Source organism: Tetrahymena thermophila, assembly GCF_000189635.1.
Source record: "Tetrahymena thermophila SB210 genomic scaffold scf_8254667, whole genome shotgun sequence".
NCBI classification, from domain to species: Eukaryota; Ciliophora; class Oligohymenophorea; order Hymenostomatida; family Tetrahymenidae; genus Tetrahymena; species Tetrahymena thermophila.
This window is the reverse complement of record NW_002476434.1, coordinates 625,918-649,542: the sequence shown is the minus strand read 5'-3', so window position 1 is coordinate 649,542 and position 23,625 is coordinate 625,918. Positions and strand designations below refer to the sequence as shown.

The window sequence follows — 23,625 nt, the reverse complement described above, 5'->3', positions numbered from 1 at the left end:
TTTTTAAAAGTAATATTTATGAAATAAATACCCTTAATTATCTATAAAAATAATCTTAATGAATAATAAATAATATATTTGAAAAGATTTATGTAGAATATTTAATGATTGTGTTAAATAAAATGAAAAAATATTAAAATAAAACTTAAAATAGATTTTCTTATTGAAAACAATTAATTTAATGATTATTTCAAAAAAATAATTTAAAAGTCTTCATAAAATTATATTTAATATAAAGCTATTATTTTTATGTAAATAATTTAACCATTAAATAATTTTCTTTTTAGTTCATAATTAAATAAATTTATTTTTTATTTTTACTTAATAAATAATTATTTTAATCTATTGTAAATCCTCCTTAAATTCCATTATTGCTATTCTCTGATAATTATTTCTGTATAAGGAAATTTTTATATTTAAATATTACAAAAAAATTTATTTATTTTATTTTAAAATAAAAATAATTACAGTATTTAATGAAGGTTTCTTCCTAAGTATTTAAGTTTATTTAATATAATCAACACTGAAAATAATTTATATCTAAAAAAGAAATTTTATTATTTATAATTAAATAAATGGCGATTATTCAATTATAATTTAGTTAAAATCAAAAGCCTAATAGCCGAAATTCTAAAAATTATAACACAATTATTTGGTTAATATTAAAAGTAATAGATACACTATCACTAATTATTAATTTAATTAATAATAACTTTTAATAACGCTATCTTTTAGATTTGAAAGATAAACATTTAATACCCATTTCAGTATGAGTGGCTAGGTATTAGAAGATAAGAGTCTTGATATTTCTATTAATTATTCTGGGAGATCTGCAAATTCAGGTCCTTCAGCTGACAAAACAATAAAAAAAGAATTAAACACAGTTTAAGTATTATAAGCAGCTGAATCAAATAATGATCTTAACAAAAGTAGTATTTCTGAGCTTTCAAAGAAAGAAAGATTAGATTTAATTAAAAAGAACAAATAGAAGTATACCTTCACAGATAAAAAAATAAGATGTTAGAGTATAAGCAATACTATTGATATAACCAGTGGTTTAAATGAATTTGATTAGTGGAAGATGAGAATTAAATTTAACTAAGATATTGCTTAGTAAAACAGTATTATAGCTTAAAATGAATAATCTCCAGAGTTTAAAAAAATAAAAAGAATTGTTACTTTGAAGAAAATATGTTATCCTAAATCTCCTACTTTTATTGCTTCGCCTGAAAATAAATCTAGAATTAATCCAAATTAAAACCAAAAAGGCCTTTTTTATGAAGAAAAGTCGCCTTCAAAGGTTTAAAATGTAGAAAGCATAAAACATTATAGATCAAATCAGATAGAAAATTAAAAAAGCGAGGACTTATCTGATGGAGAAGATAAGAACAAGCTAAACAAGTCAGAAATATTAAATGTTTATAAGCAATCAAGAGATGAATAGTCTTTACGTAATATACTCTAAGATCCTAATTAGATGAAGACAAGCTAAAAATTTTTAATGAGATAAATTTATTAACAATAGATTAGGGCAATAAAATCAATGAATAAGGTTAAAAATTAACTAGAAAAAAGTAAAAGCTTAGCTTAAAATAACTCACAAATTTTGTAACAAGAAAGCATTTCCCCTAAAAATGAAAGCATGTAATTTGATTTACAGGTTCTTTAGCCTAGACTAATGTCATCTAAAAGAAAATTGAGTAATTAGTAAGAAACAAACAGCCCAAAGAAGCAAATAAATAATAACTTATCACCATTAAATTATAATAAATATTCAATTAATCTTTAAAAAAAAATAAATTAAAGATTAAGTAATAGAAATGATTAACGCTTCTCCTAAAACAATAAAAATTTATCATCTTCGAATATTCAAGATAAAACAAACAATTAAAATTAGTTATCAAATTACAAAAATCATTCTTAAATTATATCTCATAATCCTGATTATCAACAAAAATAGCTAATTACTGATAATTCTGTTTAGTAACTAAACTCTTAAACATGTAATGCTTAGCTATAATAAATTATAAATAATTAAGAATTAAAAAACACAGGTGCTTATAATAGCCAAAAAGTAATTCATTAAATGGGAGGTTTAGTAAATAAAACAGGCTTAAGCTAAATTAAAGATATCTCAAAAGCACTTAATAATGTAAGCTAGGAATATATAAATAATATATCTTTAATTTCTCAAACTGTTTTCAGCCCTAGTAAGCAAATAATGAATAAATAAAACCTAGAAAGGTATCATACTTAGTAATTTACAGCAGCAAACAATTTACAAGTTTAAATTGATTCTAACTATGATTAATCAATAAGCGATATTAGTCCGATAGCAAGAGCAAACAAAACACAATTAACACCCCTTTAAAAATTATTACAACCTGCTACTGATTAACATAGAGTTTTCGTCCCATATAATAAATAAACTAATTTAAAAAGTTATTTATTATAAGATGATTAAGACCAGTTATAAAATTTTAGTAAATAAATAGAGTAAAATTTCGATAATAACAATTAAAGCAACTAAAATGTAAACTAAAATAACAGTTCTTTGCTTTGTAATTAGAATAGATTTTAAAAGTATTAAAAATAATTGAGCTCAATTAGAAAAAAAATAATTTATGATTAAGAATTTTATGAGGCTGAAATCAAAGCAATAGATATGAGTTACAAAAATTAATTAGAAATAAAGGGAAAATCAGAATCAATAAAAACTATAGATAAAGCTCTTCCTTTTACAAACAATTTAATTAAAGAGAAAATTAAACATCTTTTACATAATGGATCATTCATTAATCCTCTACCAAACTTTAAAAAGGTAGCTCCTTCTAACCATCATCATCAGCCATTACCAAAATAAGAATAAACAAATTTGATATAAAGGATAGCAAAATAAAATAAATCCTCTGGTAAAAATAATTCAAAATGCGATTCATAAATTGTTAATAAAAGAAACGAAGTAGGAAGAGCTCAACATTAATCCTACATTAAAAATTAAAATTTCCCAGATTAACCTTCTTTTGAAAGCAGAAGTCCTTCATTTATAAATCATTACCATACTAAGTCAAAATAATCGCAGACAATATTTTATGACAATGAAATAGAAGAATATAATTTAAACAATTATTAGTAAATGGTTTAGATCAGTGATGACAGTAAATTATTGGATATGAAAGATTAACTTTAAAAATATATAAGTCAAAGAAATCGAACTCCTCTCCATTAAAATTTTAACAAAAACAAAAAAATACTCTACTAAAATATTTAATAATAACAAAGGCTAGATACTGTTTGAGCGTATGTATGTATATGCATGCGTTACAGAGAAAATATTATATAAAACTAAACTAAGTTACTTAATTAAAGAAGAAGTGATTAATAAATAATTTATTGATTTATTAAGGAACAAATAATAGCCACTAATTATTATTAGTGTTAAATAATCTGAAATAAAATATAAAGATGAATAATTGTAGACCATAAAATATCATTTATTTAAATATTTATTCATAATTTGTATGTACTTATTTTCAATAAGATATTTTTTAAAAGGATTTTTATAAAATAGAAAATGTTTTGAGTAAAAAAACTTTTCAATAGTTAATTTATCAACTTTTAAATAAAATAGAAATTGTGATTTTATTTGATAAGCTTTTTGTTAAGTGTTATTTAAATATCTATCTATCTATCTTTTAATTTATTGATGGATAATCAGTAAATTTTTAGTTAAAATTCATTTGACTTATATCCAAATTAAATGAATACTATTTAGAAGCATTATAAAAAAAAATTGATTAATATATTTAATTGATTAATCTTTTAATATTAATTATTAAATAACCTTAATTTTACTCAGCATATTGTTTTTAAAGCGAAAGACAAAAGATATTAAAGGCTAGAGTACTTCAAAATCCAATCAGCTAATAAATAAATAGAAAATCAAGACAGGATATCAAAGAAATGTTTAATTCTATTCTTGTTAACAAAATGCTTCCAATAATTGAGGCAGGGTAGTGCTTAGATAGTGAAGAAAACAAAGAATAGATGGTTGAAGCTCTTTTATAAATAAAGCATTTTTACACATTGATAAGATATGAATCTTAAAAAGAATACCTTTTCTAGTTCATGCAAAAAATGAAACTCATAAAATCGAAAAGAGGACAAATTATTTACGAGAAAGGAGCCCAAAATGAAGGCTTGTATTTGTTGATTAAAGGGAATTTATCTATATGGGAACCAAAAACATAAGGAGAGATTAATGATGAAATAGGATTGATAACTAAGCTAGAAAAATTTGCAAAGATAGGCAATCAAAGCGATGATATTAAAAAAAAAGTTCACTAAACTCAGTTTTTATTAGATTTCATCCGCAAAAAGCAAGATGATGAGCTTTTCAAAAATTAAAAAGAACAATATTTTTTAACTGAAAACATTTGCTCTTTAAAAAGGGTCAGATATATATATCCAGGAGGTAATAATTTGGTTTAATATTTATAACATAAAAGCATTAAAACAATATGTAGATAGATAAATATTTAATAAATAAAACTTAAATTAAATACAAAAATTAATTTATATCTTAAAAATATTTTACACATTTTCTAAATCTTAAAAAGAAAAAATATTAAACTAACTGGTGATAAAGTTTATTCATTCACATTTAAATATATTTTACATACAAATTTACCAAATTTAAAAGTCTGCCAGTAGATTTTGATTTTTGGTTGTTGCCAATATTTTTAATTAAACTTAATTTATTGTATTCATCAAAAAAATAAAATAAGAGAATATTGATCTATCCTATAATATAGCAGTAACTTCATCTTCTTTATTTTACATAAAAAATTAGTTTTTTAACGTTTTACTGGTAAAAAATCATAAAAATCAATAATTTTCTAGAGTACTTTTCAGTATTTATTTATTGATTCATCATTTATTTTATTAGATTCCTTGAATGAAGACTGTGTAGTTAGTGGAGCAAAAACATAATATACTGTAATGTCTTAAGAAGATAGTTGCATACTTTATATTAGCTAGCATGATTACTTGAAGATATTTGATTTAGAAATTAGCAAACTTAATTTTATTTTGGATGTATTGAAAAAGAACTTTCCTAACTCTAAAATAGATTCATTGAGGAGACTTTCTTATAAATTTAAAGAAGAAATATTCCCTTATGGAAGCATTATCTTTCATTAGGATGATCCTGCTAATCTTTTTATGATTATAAAAAGTGGATGCGTTGAAATTAGTAAAATTTTATATCCTGACGATGATAAAAGTGATGAAAAAATTGCTCAAAAGAAACACAAAGAAAAAAGTAAAATAAAAATAAAATACTTTACAATTTATTTTAATATTTATTTATATTTGCAGAAGCTAGGTAAAAAACAGAAGAAAGCAAAGAAGAAGATAATCAGCAAAAATCCACAAACAAGAAAAAGAAGACTCAATAATATACACAAGAAGAAGAGGACGCTTATTTGGAATATCAAAGATATTATGGAAGTTCCAACGACAATCCAAACTAGGAAAAAGAAGAAGAAGAATTAGAGCAAGAGATTATGTAAAAACATTAAGATGAAGAAAACCTCTAATAAAAAAAGAAAAAGAAAAAAAGTATGAAAATTAAGCAGTAATCAGTGCTATCTCCTGTCAAATATTTAAGAAATGTTTCTTATATGAAGCTTGGAATTATTGGTGCTGGAGAAATATTAGGATTAGAGGATTATATAAAGCATAAAACTAGAAGCTTTTAAGCCCAGAGCATTGCAGCAGATACTGCTATATATTACGTGAGCAAGAAGAAGATAGATGATGTTATAGATTTAAACGAAGACTTGAATCTTAAAAAAGCTATGAAGCAAAACGGCAATGTTAAAATTGAGTGGTATTCAGGCTTGTAATCTAAAATCTCTAATATCAATTCTATTTAAGAACTCAAAAGTGAAGAAATAATTACAGCTGAATAGGTTAAGAAGCGCTTTACTGGAGAGGAGGAGATTAATTTCAAATCTGTTGTTTCAAAACTTTTCAATGAGAGGCGCTAAAAGATTGTTGAAGACATGATAAGAAAAGAGATAAATAACTGCCCTATTAAAATTCAAAATTTTCCAACTTTGAATTCACCTTAAAAAGAATAAAATAATTAAGAAATTAGTAAACAATAATAAGTAAATGATCATAAATTCAAATCTATCACCTAATCAAATACTCCAAAAGAAGGAAAAAGTGGAGAAAGCACTAAATAAAATAAGCTCAGCTTTTTCTAAGAGCTACAAGATAGCTTATATAAATAGTAAGATGTAAATTAAAATGCATTAGATATACATTAACTGAATCCCAACTAAAATATTAAGTAATAATAGCCAAAATATACTTTATAAGTTAATAGTGAAAAAAAAATACCATCTGAAGCTCTTAATTCAATAAATGAGGAATCTAAATAAGATAAATAAAATTTATAAAAATTACTAACTTCAAATAATAATTTCTAAGATAACTATGAAAAGAGATTCAGAACTATTTTAGATCAATCTTGCTCACCACCAAAGTAATAGAATAAAAAAATAAATAGCGAGAGTTAGAGGAAATCAATGAACGACTTACACTCAAAAAAAAATAACACTTCTATTTTATTAGATGATCATAATTAACAAAGCAGTTAGAAAGAAATTCAGCTTGTAAGAAGCTATCAGCTTGAAACGGCCTCTCTCAGTTTACAATAAAAAATATAATACAAAATAAAAAGCAACTCTATCATTTCTTCTAAATATAAAAAGTATGACCCTTAAAATAGTAAAAGTTTTCTAGAAGCAAGAAAAATAGTTAAAATTTTAAGATAATCATAATAATCAAAGTCGATTTAATAGGGTAATATCCTTAAATAAATGAGAGAAGAAAGATAAAGTAGCCTCAGCTAGATAGTATAAAATATAGTCAATGATAGTTAAAATACTTCCAATCTTAATAGTAATTTAATAACAGATAAGGATTAGGCTGTTTCTTGTAAAAGAATTAATTTACTTGGGAGCTTATGTCAAATTAATGACATTTCTTAGTCAATAATTAGAATTCCACCAAATGATAGTCATTCTATTATTCAAGAAGAAGAAGCTAAAGAAAAAAATTAAAAGTCAATAACTTTACCTCCTATTATTCATTCTATTTCTCCTGACCATAGAGAGCTTTAACACTTACAAAAGAAAAGCAGAAAAGGAGATAAAAATAATATATTTTATAGCCAGCAATAGCTTTCAAATATAGAAGAGAGAATAGGTTCTCTATATCATTTTTAGAGTCCTAAAAATTAAAACTCAAGATAAGTTAATCCTTCCTCATCAGCTGTTACAAATGTGCCACAAAACGATGACTCTAACTCTTGTATTACTTCAAATCCTTTAAAAACTGAAACTGTTACGTAATCAGAAAAGAAAACTAAGTAATATAGTAAATTTTTGGATGGATTAAATGACGAGCATGAGCAATCTCATTTATAAAACAGTAGTTTAAGTAATATCTAAGAGAATAATTAAAATTTAAGAAAAAGTTTGCAATTACCTTAAATTAATCATAATAATAATTAATCATTTATCTAAAGTATGAAATTAAATATTTCACCACAAATTAGTTTTTCTGTGAAGATGTCTAGAAAGAATATAAATAGAAAATATAATGATATTTATTAATCAAACTAAAATATTCCGAAATCAAAAACTGAAAGATAAATCACAATAAGTGACTCATAAAGTTAATAATCATTGATCACTGTAAATAAGTTAGATATAGCAGAAGAGGTAAAGGAAAAGGTCTAGAATAGACTAAAAAGATAAAGTGATGTTCTTTAAGTAAAAAGTAATAACAAAAAAAACAGTATTTTAAGTTAAAGATTTCCATCATTAGGAAAACTTAGTAATAATAGCTACTAATTAAATATTCAAAATTAAATAATTCCTTAAACAACTAAAACAAATAAAATTAAATATCAATTTAGCTAAGAAAAATAGATAGCTTTTTGATTTTATTTAATTATTTTATTATATATTTATGTGTTTAATATAATTTTTTGATTTTTAAAATTAATATAAAATTCTATTAAGCCCATTACTAATATAATAAAGAGATCATATAACAAAATATAATTTTAATCTTTTTCTTCTTTTTTACAATTTACAGTTTATATTTTTAAATTAAATTTTACTTTTAATTTACAACATCAAAGTACAGAAGATAATATTCTTTAATCTATAACACTTAAGTTGCTATTTTTATGGCAATTTTAAAAAAACTGTTTAATATACTCAACTTATTTTTATTAAGATAATGAAATTGCTAATTATTCTTCAAAGTAGTTTTCTTAACAATCTTTTATTTTTAAAAGGTTTTAATAATCTATAAGGTTTAAATTTAGAGAAATTATTTTACTATTTTAAGCATTGTAATTAGTTGATTTTGAAAGCTAAAAGGACTCTGAACAACTGACTAATTTAAGAGTAGCAAACTGTTCTTTACTTAAAATCATCATGACTGCCTTTTACAAAAACAAGATATCTTCATACAGCATTAAGAAATCTATATTCTTATCTATCATCTCTTCAATGATTTTCTTTTTTTAAGGATTTAAACCTAATTGAGATTAGTATTCTACTCTTCGTCTAATCCTTATAAAATTAAAAAAAGAAATGAACTAATTTTACTAAAATATAAATATTATTTTAATAATTCAAATTATTAATTATTTGAAGATAATTTATTTAATCTTAGAAGTTTAAAAAATATTTTTTTTTTACTTAAATTTGAACAAAATATTCTCAATTTTCTTATTTAAAGATTTATTACTAAGGCTTGATAATAGTTAACTAATTTAACTTAAGTTTTTGAGGGTTTTTCTGTAAGATTAATCATTAATCACATATTTTTCATTGTATTATGTTTTAAATGAGCCATTATTTTAAGATTTTAACTAGTTTATATGTTAAGGTTGCTAAATTGAAGAATTTTATTGATCAGAATTTACTCTTAAAAGTCTTAACTTTTTTTTTAGAGATTTACTTTCATCAACTTTTATCTTTTCATTAATTTATTATGCCTACTCATTTTTTTTTTTATTAATGATCTTTTTTTAGTTATTATTTTTAAATTCATGCTAGGGATTTTCCTATAATTTATCCATAATTATATTATTTTCTAATTTTTAAGTTTCTGAATCTTTAACCTGATCTTCTTTTATTGTATAAAAATTATTATGCTTAAGAATATTTTCACCAGATTTAATTTCAAATGTTGGGATAAAGACAGAATCTAATATATCATCTTCTTCAATATCATGCTCAGCAACTTTTTAATTGATTTCATTGATATTTAATCTGTCAAATTTAAAAATATTATTTTATTTTAATATCTTTTTATATGTACCTTGAAAGTAATTTTTTAGAGTAAGTAAAAATAATTCTTATCTAATTGTTCCAAAAGCTAATCTTTTGCATATAAATCCTAAGCACATTAGTAAGGCTAGCGCACTATTGCATAGTACTACAACATCTGCAAAAGTAGGATACTAAATTTAAGTGTAAAAGACTGTTTCATCTACGTCCAAAAAGAATTGGGTAAAATACTTCATATTCATACTCTATTAAATATACTCAGTTTAATAAGATATTGTATTCATAATATAGGACATAGGCGATTCAAATGTATTTTCATATTGCATCAAAAAACCTTACTTCACTTTTGTAATTTATTATTGAGTTTTGAACTCGGTAAAAATAACTTGTTATGTAGACATTAAAATATTCTGGCTTTTATATTATTGCTCAAATTAATTCGATGTAATATTAAATTATTTTATTGATAATTTTACTCGTTAAACATTATTCAAATTATTAATAAATTAATCTATTTCAGTTGGACTTGCACAATTATTAGGAATAAAAGTTTTTCTACTATCAATATCTTAACATCTATAAGCTGAAATTCTTATCATACTTTTATAATAGACAGTATTATTATCACTCATTAATTGTAATGTTTAGTTAGAGGAAATTTTTGAAAAATCGATGCATTTATATCCAATTAGTTAAGGATTGTCACAGTCTATTATTTCTAAATTTTATTCTATACCTTAGTTAACAAATTATGCGAAAGGAACTATATATGTTTTATTATTCTATTTCTACAAAGTTTCTAAATTTAGATCACCTTAGAAGAATGAAAATGAGATTAAATCATTTTTCAATTAAATTTGAATTGAGTTGCTTACAAAACTTTGAGTTCTAAATTTTGGATCAATTTAATTGTTCAAATATAATTACAATAAAGTTATAAAGTAAAATAAAACGAAAGTAATTATTGAAACAGAGACACAGGCTCCAATAAATGTTCCTTTCATATGTCGCCTTTTTCCTAGATTGAATTCAAATTTCTATGAAAATAGATCAAAATATTAAATGAAATTTAAACCCATTTTATTACTTACTTCTACTTTTAAAAAAATAAATTAAATCAACTTTTGTTTTTTTCTTTAAAAGTCAAAATTAAATAATCTCTTTGTCTTAATTTGCATGAACATATTTTATTTAAAAGCATTTTTATAATAATAAATGTGAATTTATTTTTTTTTTTAAATTGATGAAATAGATAGTAATTTATTTTATTAAATTCCAAGTAATTTTTAAATATGATAAATAAATTCAATTATAATTAATTCATTTAAATTATTAATACAATATAATTAAGGCAATTCTTAGGCTCCTCATACAATGATATCTTGTATATTGCCAAATAAAATGATAGCTATACTCGAATAGAAAATAAATATTTAGTAGAATAATAAATATTATTTTATAAATTAAAAGAAAATTCAAAAATAGGTTTTGAATATGAATAAACAAAAAAATAAAAATGCTTAATTAAAGATTTAATTTTTTAATTAACAAATCTAAATTTTTATATCAAACATTTGATCTTAAGTTAAAAACATTTTTTATTCTTTTTATAAGTAAAAAAAAGTTAAATGTAATTCTTCACCAAAAAATGTAATTTGATTAAGCATTTTTTATTTTTTTCACCATTACTGATTACATGATAAATTAATTTAAAAGCTTACAAGCATACATAAAATAGATAATATATAAATCATACATCATAAATGAAAATATATATTAATATTTCTTTTTTATCACATTTATTTATATATTTTAATCAATTTTCTTCTTTTCTAGAATTGTTTAAAATTTTAATCTACAATATCAAATTAAAGAAGATAATATTCTTTAATCTACAACACTTAAGCAGCTATTTTCATGACAATTTTTAAAAAATTATTTAATATATTCAAATTATTTTTCTTAAGATAATGAAATAGCTAATTATTCCTCAAAGTAATTTACTTAATAGTCTTTTATTATTAAAATTTTTTAATGTTTGATTAATTTTAAATTTAATAAAATTTATTTACTACTTTAACAATTGAAAATAGAAGATTTTTAAAGTTAAAATGACTCTGAACAACTTACTAGTTTTATAGCAGCAAATTGTTCTTTACTTAAAATCATCATGACTGCCTTTTACAAAAACAAGATTTCTTCATAAAGCATTAAGAAATCTATATTCTTATCAATCTACTCTTCAATGATCTTTTTTGTTGAAGGATTTAATCCTAATTGAGATTAATATTCTGCTCTTCGTCTAATCCTTTATAAATTAAAAAAATATACTAAGTAATTTTATTTAAATTAAAAAATAATTATTTAAAATTTAAAATTATTAACATTTTCAAGAAAATTTTAATATTCTTAGTTTAAAAATATTATATTTTTACTTAAATTTGAACAAAATATTTTCAATTTTCTTATTTAAAGATTTATTACTAAGGCTTGACAACAGTTAATTAATTTAACTTAAGTTTTTGAGGGTTTTACTTAAAGATTAATCATTAATCACATTTTTCCCCTTATATTATGTTTTAAATTAGCTATTATTTTAAGATTTTAACTAGTTATTATGTTAAGGTTTCTAAGATGAAGAATTTTATTGATCAGAATTTACTCTTAAAAGTCTTAAATTTTTTTTTAGAGATTTACTTTCATCAACTTTTATCTTTTCATTAATTTATTATGTTTTCTCATTTTTTTTTTAATTAATCATTTTTTTTTAGTTATTATTTTTAAATTCATGCTAGGTATTTTCCTATAATTTATCCATAATTATATTATTTTCTAATTTTTAAGTTTCTGAATCTTTAACCTGATCTTCTTTGATTGTATAAAAATTATTATGCTTAAGAATATTTTCACCAGATTTAATATCAAATGTTGGGATAAAGACAGAATCTAATATGTCATCTTCTTCAATATCATGCTCGCTAACTTTTTAATTGATTTTACTGATATTTAATCTGTCAAATTTAAAAATATTATTTTATTTTAATATTTTTTTATATGTGCCTTAAAAGTAATTTTTTAGAGTAACTAAAAATAATTCTTATCTTATTGTTTCAAAAGCTAATCTTTTGCATATAAATCCTAAGCACATTAGTAAGGCTAGCGCACTATTGCATAATACTATAACATCTGCAAAAGTAGGATACTAAATTTAAGTGTAAAAGACTGTTTCATCTACATCCAAAAAGAATTAGGCAAAATACTTCATATTCATACTCTTTTAAATAGCTTCAGTCTAATAAGCTAATGTATTCAAAATATAGGATACAGGAGATTCAAATGTATTCTGCTATTAAATCAAAAAACCTTACTTCACTTTTGTAATTTATTATTGAATTTTGAATTCTGTAAAAATAACTTGTTATGTTGACATAAAAATATATTGGCTTTTATATTATTGTTCAAATTAATTCGATGTAATATTAAATTATTTTATTGATAATTTTACTCGTAGAAGATTATTCAAATTATTAATAAATTAATCAATTTCAGTTGGACTTGCACAATTATCAGGAATAAAAGTTTTTCTACTATCAGTATCTTAGCATCTATAAGCTGAAATTCTTATTGCATTTGAATAAGAGGTTGTATTATTTTCATTAGTTAATTATAATGTTAAGTTAGAAGAAATATTTGAAAAATTGATGCATTTATATCCAATTAGTTAAGGACTATCACAGTCTATTATTTCTAAATTATATTCTTTGCCTTAGTTAATAAAGTAAGCGAAAGGAACTATATATGTTTTATTATTCTATTTCTACAAAGTTTCTAAATTTAGATCACCTTAGAAGAATTAAAATGAGATTAAATCATTTTTCAATTAAATTTGAATTGAGTTGCTTACAAAACTTTGAGTTCTAAATTTTGGATCAATTTAATTGTTCAAATATAATTACAATAAAGTTATAAAGTAATATAAAACGAAAGTAATTATTGAAACAGAGACACAAGCTCCAATAAATGTTCCTTTCATATGTCGCCTTTTACCTAGATTGAATTCAAATTTCTATGAAAATAGATCAAAATATTAAATGAAATTTAAACCCATTTTATTACTTACTTCTACTTTGAAAAAAAAAAATAATTAAATTTGTTTTTTTTTCTTTAAAAGAATTTCAAAATTATGTAATCTCATTATCTTAATTTATATGATCATATTTTATTTAAAAGCATTTTTATAATAATAAATGTGAATTTATTTTTTGTTTTTTTTAAATTCATGAAATTGATAGTAATTTATTTTATTTATCCCAAGTAATTTTTTAATTATGATAAATAAATTCAATTATAATTAATTCAAATAAATTTTAAAAATAATATAGTAAGGGATAAACTTTCACTCCTCATACAATGATATCCTATATTTTTACCAAATGTAAAATCAAAGAATTTTAATTTTTTGCAAAATTTGAAAAGGGAACCTCCCTTTTCAAATTAACCATTTAATTTTTATTTTTGATCTATCAAAAAAAATCAAGGTTCCTTTTTTTTATTTTTGATTAATAGAATAATTCCAGAATATTTTTTAATCAATTATATATTTTTACTTTTTCATTTATATTTCTTTAAGTATTAAATGGATGGGTTTGTAAAAAAGGCGTGGGATTTAAGTATAATGAGCTGTCAGTCAGGTATTTTCAAAATAATAAATTACTATAACATATTTATATTAATTTTAAATAATTGAATTCAAAAGAACAATTATAAAATCTTTTCAATATTCTAAATAAATTTACAAAGGAGATTGATTATTGATTTATTAATAAACAAACAAGAATAAGTATGAAAATAATATTATATAATTGATATTTATTTTGATCATTTAATGTTTAGAGATTGAATATTTGTCTAATAAACTTATTATACTTAGGCTTACTATTAATCCAAATCTTTTTCAGAAAAAATAAAAAATTCTTTATCGTTTTCAAAATCAGACATTGTATCTGATTCATCTATTTTATTTAATCTCGGAGATTTTAATGTCTTAAAACTAGAAAATCTTTAATCAACTAAAGAAGGTTTACTTTATTGTGATAAAATTAAATTTTCTTATTTTTTATCTTCAAGTGCTTAATCATCTTAAAATTCTTAACTAGCTGGTTTATTTAATAAAACTTGCTAAATTTATAATTAATTATTAGAAGGAACTGAACTTAACTTTAAAATATTTTAATTTGGTGAGTTTTAGTTAAAGGCTATGCTGTGATGAGGCTGTATGTTAAAATTAAGTATTCTATTTAAAGATATTATTTATTTCCCCCTTTTAACAAATCTATTAGAGCTATTGAATATGTTTGATTAAGAAGCTCTTTATGCATTTTTTTACTTTAACTAATAATTAGGTGATTGTTGTTATTATTACTGTTGCTACTATTATTATTATTATTATTAATTAAACTTACTTTTGTATTTTAAGAAAAAAGATTATTGTTAAGGTTAACTTGAAAGAGATATCTAATTTTCTAATCTATAAGTTTAGTTTCCACTATTTTAGTTTGATTAGCTTATTTATGGTGAAAAAAAAGATATATTTTAATTTGAAATACTATTCTTTTAAGGCGATAAAGGATTTTCGTTTTAGGTGAAAGAACTAAAAAACTAAGATGAGTAAAAGAAATATTTTTCACAAAATTAAACAAAAATTTGCAGTTTTTTAGCTAAATTTGGAAATTTTAGAACGAAAGTAGTACCTTATGAAAGTAGCTTGCTTAATCCATTAATTATTATTTTAAGAATAATATAAGACATTGTTAATGAATTTATAAATATAATTGTACTCAAAGCAAAAACTTTTATGACTATATTAATATTTTCTTAAATAACTAAAACCACTAAGACTATTGTAACAATACAGGATATGGTGGCATAGAGTTCAATAAAATTCTCAATTTATTCTTTAAATGGCTTATTTTTTATAAGTAAGTATGTGTAAATGATTAAAATTACTATCATCAAAGAAGCTTTTGCATTATACTAAGAGTTAAAAATAGAAAGAACAATTATAATGATTAACTTTTCGTACATTTTCACAAACTCCCAGTAATAGTTTTAGATAGTGTATTCATGGTAAAATAAATCCCATTTCAACCTGAAATGTATTTTATCTAGGATTTTTTAGTTTTTACGAAATAGCCAAAATATTTTAAAAGGTATTAACAGTAACAAAATAAAAACAGAAGGTAGTAAAAGATAAGTAATATAAGCTATGTGCTAAGAAGTGTAGCAATACTCACTTAAATTTGATAGAATATATGATTAGTCTCCAATTTGTATACAGCTCATTAAGTTTATGCCTTATTATACCAATCCAGGCTACAGATAAATAAATAAGAATACAGCTCCAGAGATCAAATAATTTTTTTAGAACCTTTATCTTTTTAATTTTTGATATAAAAAAGCTATAGCGATAACTAAACAATAAAACCAAATAGGAACTGTTAGTGATAAAATATATTTATAAAAGTGGTATGGAATACTTCTAGAATAATTTTTCAACAAACAATCCATACTTTCTATAGATACTTTAATAGGATTGCCAAAAGAATTGAGTACTTAAGGAAAGAACGATGGAATACTAATATTGAAGTTACTCAACGACCCTAAAATTTACAAGTAAGAAGCAATTATTTTGAAATAAGAACTTTATGAGTTAGAATTTTGTGCATATCTCGTTAAAAACTCATTCTCAAACTAATCTTAATCTTCACCCTTTTTTAAGCTCTATCTCTTTCTGAATTTCCATAAAATACTCTAGGCTACCTATTATAAGTTAAGTAAAAATATTCAGATTAAATGTTAAGTTGATATTTATTAAATATATAGGGTAATTATTTTAAATGCAGAGGCTTACAAATTAGGTTTAAAAAAAAAGTATTCTTAAAAATTTTTACTGCTTTTAACTAATAAAAACGCTGAATTATACTCAGCATATTTTGTAGTCACTGGTTATATAAAATTCAAATCATTTTTTTATGCTATAAACATCATATAAATTAAAAAAATAATTTACTCTTTTGTATATGAAAATTGCATTAGAATGCATCGAAACTACAGCTAGTATTACTGTAAAGATAATTAACAGTACCAAGAATATATAGCTTAGAATCATTTAATTGCATTTTACACAACTATATTAGCCTTATTTAGCATAATTATCTGACCAATAATCTGAAAAAAGATCACATTCTTAGCATAGTGCTCCAATATAACCTTCCTTGCAGAGATTATTTCCTACAGAATCTCCACCTATACAGCTTTGAAAGTTATTATCACATGATAATATAGTATAAGTGTCAAATTACCTTCTCCAATAGCCTTCCTAAACAATAATATTTTGATCCTACTTACAAGTAGCTCCCATAGGACACTCTTAGCAAATTTATTAATTGTATGCAAAAGTTAAATTTGGGCATTTATTGCACTAAATAACACTTTAAGATAATCCGACTGATGGCATATTGTAAGGTTAAGAAATAGTTTCAAATGAGGTGCAGTTTCTATTATAAACCTAAGCTATATATTGATAAGACTATTGAATAATATTATTTTAATAATTTGGTATCTTAATCATACTGAAATTAAATATAAGATCAAAATCAGACTCTGGGATTGACCATAAATTTAAATCTATATATAAATAGTTTCCTGTCTAGTTATAAAAGATATTAGTGGATCCTAAAAGGATGTAAGTATTATTTAAATCAGTAGTTGAGTCTAATTATTGTGGGTACTGTTAAATATTTACTTGTGTTTATGAAAATAACTTATTTACATCTAAGAGGGAAAGTATAACTTCTTTTTCACTTTCAACTGATTCAGTAATTGAGTCATAATAATATAATTTAAACATTAATGTCGGTATTTCTTAACCACTTGCATGAAGTAACTAAAGTCTTGTATTGTTTGTTCTCAAATAATTTTTATATTGAGGTGAATTAGATAGAAGGGAATTTTATAAGTCTGGGTAAGGTATTAATTTAATTGCTCTTGGCTGAGAAAAAATAATGTTTCCCATTTAAGCTATGTTATCTATAAAATAGTTAGATTGATTTTATATTGATGGCATAAAATTATTATAAAAAATGCAGGCTGCAATTTTGGCTGAGTTATGTTAAAAAACAGAGTTAGTTATGTTCAATTTAATAGATTATATAGCATTGTTAGTTGGAGAATTTTCAAAAGCTATTGCTCCTCCAAAGTCTTGAGCTGAGTTGTTTTAAAAAGTAGCATTATTGATTACTAAATTCATATTATTGTTTATTTGAGTGTTAAAGTTTGAATAAACAAACAGAGCTCCTCCGGTTTAAGAGCTAATTAAATTTTAGAAAAGTACATTTTTAATTGTGTTTATTCCCTTCATATTGACCAGAGATAAACCAGTGCCATTTCCAATCTAGTAACCGTAGTTTTTAAAAATGCTATCTGAAATCGTTATTTGAGATTAAAAAGCTTGTAAAATCCTTCCTTAGCACATATTAGATAAAGTCTTATTAGTTTCTGCCTATAAAGTATCAGAGCAAAAAACAGCTCCTTTTGCTATTGTTATATTTTAAACATTTTAGAAGTTTAAAAGAGAATTCCAAATATTTTAAAAAGGTAAGCCAATGTTAACATTCAAAGAGCTATCATAAATTTAATTAGAGTTATTAGCAGTAAAGTTAGCTAGTTCGTATTATGGAGCATCTTGAATATACATAATGCCACCTTGAGCATTAATATTGAGATCTGTTAAAGTAATATTCTATCCAAAAAATGATGATTAAGATACTAAGCTTATGAGTACAGGGTGAATAATCGAAGCTTCTTGGAGAGTATGAGTTAAATCATTAACTCGAGGTTCTTCAATATTTATATTGTAAAGTGTGCAAATTGAATTAGAAAAAATATTAAAAATAGAAGAATATATTTAAACAATACTATAAATCTGCAAGGCTTTAAATAATACTATATAAGATGTAACATTTTAGATAAAGCGTTTAACTTTTATACCATTTGCTAAAATTATAGACTAACCTACAGAAAAGAAATAAGAAGGCACTTGGAGATCACTTACACCTGAGATATTTTCTAAAGTTAAATTTGAAAGTTGAATTTAGTTATTATATTGATTATTGTTTTAATTTGCATCTATTTATATAGCAGCTTTGATACTTCCTTTATAATTTTAAGAGTAAAAACTGTATAAATTTGAAAAATATGATGACTAAATGTTTAAGTTAAGTTAAGACTGTGACCCTTACAAATAAATAGCACTGCCAGAAGAGAAAGATACCAAATTAATGAAGTTTGTATTCATGAAAGTTATATTTAAATTCATATCAGAAGGAGTAATGTAGACTGCTCCATACTATGTAACACAATCTGTAAAGGTAGTGTTAGTTATATTCAAAAAACTTGTTTTTGTTTTCAAGAAACCTCCATTAACTTAGATGTCAGAAGATAAAGTTTATAAGTTTATATTACTATAAATATTGTTTGAAAAAATACTAGAAGAAATAGCTACAATTATACCATTAAGAATTAAGGCTCCGTTAATACTATTAGAGTATGTGTCATTAAACGTATTTCTAGACATTGTTATATTGCTTACTAAGCTTTATGAGGCTATGCAACTACTTGAGAGAGTTTAGCTGCTCGTACTAAAAGCTACGATGATTTGAGAGAATGTGTTATCATTAAGAATAATATTAGAATTTGATTAGCCATTAGAAATATAAATTGTATTCACTTAAATATAATATAGACTTGATGTTAAATTAATATTTTAGAATGTATTATTTGAGATGTTAATCGTCTAAGTATTAAATTCCACTAAATCCAAGTAAATAGCAATACAGTTCAAGAAGTTTGTATTAATTAAACTTACTTTAGAAATAGAAATCTAAGATGATTCTTAAATATATATCAAACTATTTGTTCTATTTAGGGCGGATATGCTCTTATTTGTGTTTATAAAGTTTAGGTTATTTAAGTTTATGTTATATATTTGTGTTAAGGAAACAAAACCGCAAAGCACCTCATTCAAGATACTTGATTAGGTCAATTAAAATTACTAGATGTAATTTACTTAAATGTAAGAACATTATATAGTTTACCTCTCTTGAACATATTATAACTGCTTACTGTTATTTTAAGATTAAATATTTCCACTCCAAGAAGGTGGAACAGAAATATTTTGCAGTTAATTGTTTTAAATTTGTATTGCTTAAAAGTTGGCTTAAACAATTAATTGATATTAATTTTACTAATTTAAAGTATATTCATATAAAATATTTTATAGAATTAATCCATTAATGAATTTGTTATTCATAAAGTACAACTGATTTATTTAAATCAGACTATTATTATTAATATTATTTATCAGTATCATCTAATCTTCTGATTATCCTGAGATAAAATTAGTATTATAACAAAAACTATTGCTAGAAATATTTAAATTTTGTATATTAAAATTATGAGTAAAAGTAAAACCTTAGTATGCATTATTGAGAGAACTTTATTGCTAGAGATAGTTTTAGTAGTGAGCATATGAGCAAAAAGTATTATTTAAAATTAAGTTATTAATAATTTGAGAATTCAGATTGAATACTGAATTGAATATTACCGAATTTTCTATAAAACTATTAGATATAGAAATATTAGAAATCAATGCATTTTAAGAATTAGAAATAGAAAATAAAGGAGAAGTGCTTGTTATATTTTATGAATCTATTTGATAATTTGTGATTGTTACTTATTGGCAACTTTAAGTTGTTATTAAGTTTTTACTAATTATATTTTGTCCTTGTGGTATTAAATGCAAAAATATTGAATTGATGTTGACCTAATTTGCACTTTCTATGTTTAAACTAACAAAATTTTGGATAGTTGAATATTAGTCAATTAAAAACTAAATATTATTTATTTGCAAAAATTTCCAGGATAAGATATTAATTGTTTCTTCATAAACAATTACAACAGAAGGTTTATTTGGTATTGTTTATAAAGGAGTAATAATCAAGCAAGCAGTTTATATATTCCAACTAAAAAACTATTTTATGAGAGGATTTTATTTAGAATTGTCTATATTTAGATTAATATTAGCCATGAAATTGCTCTTCCTTAAAGAAAGATCTATCATTTGAATAAAGTTTTATACAAAGTAGAGTCCTTCCAAAATTTAAGCTTAATTTGAATAAGGTGATATTTAGGAACCTATCCCATAAGCCAAAGGATAACCAATATTATTCTATAAAATTAATTGCTGTTTTTATTAGAATAAATTATTTTGAGGATTAAAAGAATAATATATATTAAAATCGCACGAAGATATATTATTAAAATAGAACTAGGGATCAATAGAACTTAATGCATATTAAGTTTCCTGATTAGCCATGTATAATGTCTAAGTAGAAACTTGATAATCCATACCTATTAAAGCAGAAGTTGAAGTAGAATCATAAAACTAACCTAAAATAGGAGAGTCTTTTGAGTTTAAAAGAATATGTGTAAAATTGTAAAATTGTATAACGGCTTAGGAGTTCTAGTTAATAAGTGCAAATAGTATTTATTATTAAACTAGAACATTTTATACATTCATGCTTTATAGGATGGAAAAAGAGTTTTATAAATTTGTAGAATCTACTATTACCAATTAGTTTTTGCAATTAATAATAACATAAGGTATATTATGGTTTAAATATAATATCAACTAGGAAGTTGCCTAACAAGAAGAAATTATAGTTTGTCTTTTGTATTAAAGTGTGTCTAAAGACCAAATATTTAATTAACTTTAACCATTTATACAAATTAGCTCTGTTGTTGATTAAGATACATCGCAAATTTACTTAAATTATTGCTAAATTGCAGTCTGATAATTAAACTATTACTATTGCTTTAACAAAAATAGATTTTAAAATTAAAATTATTAATTAATTGTATAACATTCGATATTGTGTTAAGTAAAGTATTGCTACAAATTTGTAATTAAATCTTGATTGAAATATCCTTTTTATATGTATTGTTAAGCTGGAATATTATAAGAAAGACAATAGTATAACAAATTATTGTAATTATAGCTTATTGTTAAACTCCAACTCAAATAAATTTTTTAACTTGGGTTGCTCATAGGTTATGATAAATCAACAGAAATCAAATTATTATGCACATAGTCGTATATATAAGCGCCTTAGTTAGTTAGCCAGCTACTCACAAATGCACTACCCATACCTGTAATATCAAACCTTTTTGGAAAAACAAACTATTCATCTTGATTAACTGCCTTAACGTTTGAGCTGGAATTTTAATTGGGGCTTATAGATCTAATTCTTTGAACACAATTTAAGCACCTTTCATAAAACCTGTCTGGAATTAAAGTTTATTTAGTTAGAAGATTAGCACTTTAGTAAATTCTGAAACCAATCTAATTATTATCAGCTACTAAGATATTTCCATCATTCAAAATATAATATGCCTGAGCTATTTCTGTGTTACTTTTATTTATAATAATAGGAATTCTGCAATAATTATCTATTGAACCATCTAAATCAAAATCACATTGATTGCTTAACTTATTTTCTAAGAAGGGAAATAATAAATGAGTATCAAAAGAAAATCCATATGCTCTCTAGCTAGATGAAATAAAAGTTGATGCTTGTAAGATGTAATTGTTATCGTTTAAAGAAATTTAACTTGGTTGCTAATTGTTATTGAAATTATTCTAATTTTAATATGTATAAAATGGATATGCTTCTATAATTTAAATAGTAGAAGTATTAGAAATAAATTAGAGTAAATATATATCTCTATAACTGTATTAAATATTTTATTTTATTTATGCCTAACCTGTAAAAAGTCCTATATATGTTTAACCGTCATATCCTATAAAATTGTTCATCTTTAACGGAATATATCTTATCAGATTTAATGAAAGAATCTCTTATAGAGTAATAGATTAATCTACATTTTATTATATCTGCCATAGGTAGAGTTGCGAAGTTCCATATGAAACTAATAAATAATTACTATTTGGTATTTCTACAATACATGCAATTTGTAAGCTATCTCCTTTAATCTTTGATGTAATTAGATTACCAGTAGCTAAATCATAAAGATCTATGCGTCCTATACCAACTTAACTTAGTAATTTATAGTCTTTAAGTTGATGGTCATGACTCATAAAAGAATTAACTGTAGAAGACGTAGAAGTTGAAAATTATTTTCCGATTATTTACCCTGTACTCAAGCTAAAATAATAAGAAATAAAATTGTAAGTTACTAAAATAGCTTGGGAGTCATCTAGAGAGGATTTTTGAATGGCTGCTATATTAGTAATGTCAAGAGTGTAAAAATTTTAGACATTAAAGGTTTACATATTTATAATGTTCAAAAATCCTTAATATGAAAACAATTAATTTAAGCTTTATGAGAAGATAACTTATTGTGTAGAAGTAAGTGTTGTAATAAGTTGAATACATGAATTTGTAGACATTTCGAATAAGCCAAACTATACCATAGATTATTGTTGTAAGCTTTAAGATTAAGCGAGAATCATATTTGTCCCATCAATAGGTATCACATCTTAGTAAATGGAGTTAGCAGTATTTGATAGATATTTATATACTCTAGGACATTCATAACATAAGCTCATTTAAGCAAAAAATACTAAGCTGACAAAACATTTTAATTTGTTTAAGGTAATCTAAATAAGTTGCATGATAATGTAAATAATTATTATTATTTATTTACAAAAGATAGCGCTACGAAGTACGTTTTAGTAACTAATAAACTTAAATTTATTTGGCTTTTTTTAAATGATTTACTTTTTAATCACTTTTTTTATTTTTTATTTTTTTAGAAAGATAACAAACTATTAGTTAATTTATTAATAAAAAAATCCTTAGAAATATAAAAAATTTATCTGTTTTCCTTTTGAAACCAAAATATGAAATTGCTTGATCTTTAAAAATTCAATGATTACGTATATATAATAACTACTGGAAAAAAAAATATTTTGAAAATTAGTTAGTATTACAATTATTTACAGCTAATTTTCCTAATTTTAAATTAAATAAATGTTTAATTATTTCTAAAAATACACAATTTTTTTTTAATAACGAATTATTAGACTAAAAAATACTATCTTTTACTTTTCCAGATTATTTCTTTATTTATATTTGATAAATTATACTTTAGAAAATAA

At 22.6% G+C, this 23,625-nt stretch overlaps 5 protein-coding genes across 5 annotated transcripts; 1 reads left to right on the top strand and 4 right to left on the bottom strand. All coding sequences in view use genetic code 6, as the record gives it.

Annotated features, from left to right (window-relative positions):
* Window positions 1-998: 998 nt before the first annotated feature.
* TTHERM_000030069 (transmembrane protein, putative) lies at window positions 999-2,003 on the bottom strand (the record flags this gene model as incomplete). The annotated part of the gene is made up of 1 exon (XM_012797102.1): window positions 999-2,003. One exon carries the CDS (start codon window positions 2,001-2,003, stop codon window positions 999-1,001), a length of 1,005 nt encoding a protein of 334 aa, XP_012652556.1.
* Window positions 2,004-3,819: 1,816 nt separating this feature from the next.
* TTHERM_00030050 (cyclic nucleotide-binding domain protein) lies at window positions 3,820-8,021 on the top strand (the record flags this gene model as incomplete). The annotated part of the gene is made up of 3 exons (XM_971809.2): window positions 3,820-4,474; window positions 4,949-5,323; window positions 5,380-8,021. Exons 1-3 carry the CDS (start codon window positions 3,964-3,966, stop codon window positions 8,019-8,021), a joined length of 3,528 nt encoding a protein of 1,175 aa, XP_976902.2. The 5' UTR covers window positions 3,820-3,963.
* Window positions 8,022-8,218: 197 nt separating this feature from the next.
* TTHERM_000030049 (transmembrane protein, putative) lies at window positions 8,219-10,521 on the bottom strand (the record flags this gene model as incomplete). Its single annotated transcript, XM_012797101.1, has 3 exons — window positions 8,793-10,521; window positions 8,428-8,663; window positions 8,219-8,367 (listed from the first exon to the last, which is right to left on the bottom strand). The coding sequence occupies exons 1-3, from the start codon at window positions 10,463-10,465 to the stop codon at window positions 8,219-8,221; spliced, it is 2,058 nt and encodes a 685-aa protein (XP_012652555.1). The 5' UTR covers window positions 10,466-10,521.
* A 692-nt stretch (window positions 10,522-11,213) lies between these two features.
* On the bottom strand, window positions 11,214-13,419 carry TTHERM_00030040 (transmembrane protein, putative; the record flags this gene model as incomplete). Its single annotated transcript, XM_971808.2, has 3 exons — window positions 11,214-11,398; window positions 11,462-11,694; window positions 11,822-13,419. 3 exons carry the CDS (start codon window positions 13,417-13,419, stop codon window positions 11,250-11,252), a joined length of 1,980 nt encoding a protein of 659 aa, XP_976901.2. The 3' UTR covers window positions 11,214-11,249.
* Window positions 13,420-15,675: 2,256 nt separating this feature from the next.
* On the bottom strand, window positions 15,676-23,073 carry TTHERM_00030020 (transmembrane protein, putative; the record flags this gene model as incomplete). The annotated part of the gene is made up of 3 exons (XM_971806.2): window positions 15,676-15,758; window positions 15,923-16,205; window positions 16,456-23,073. The coding sequence occupies 3 exons, from the start codon at window positions 23,071-23,073 to the stop codon at window positions 15,676-15,678; spliced, it is 6,984 nt and encodes a 2,327-aa protein (XP_976899.2).
* Between the last annotated feature and the right edge of the window lie 552 nt (window positions 23,074-23,625).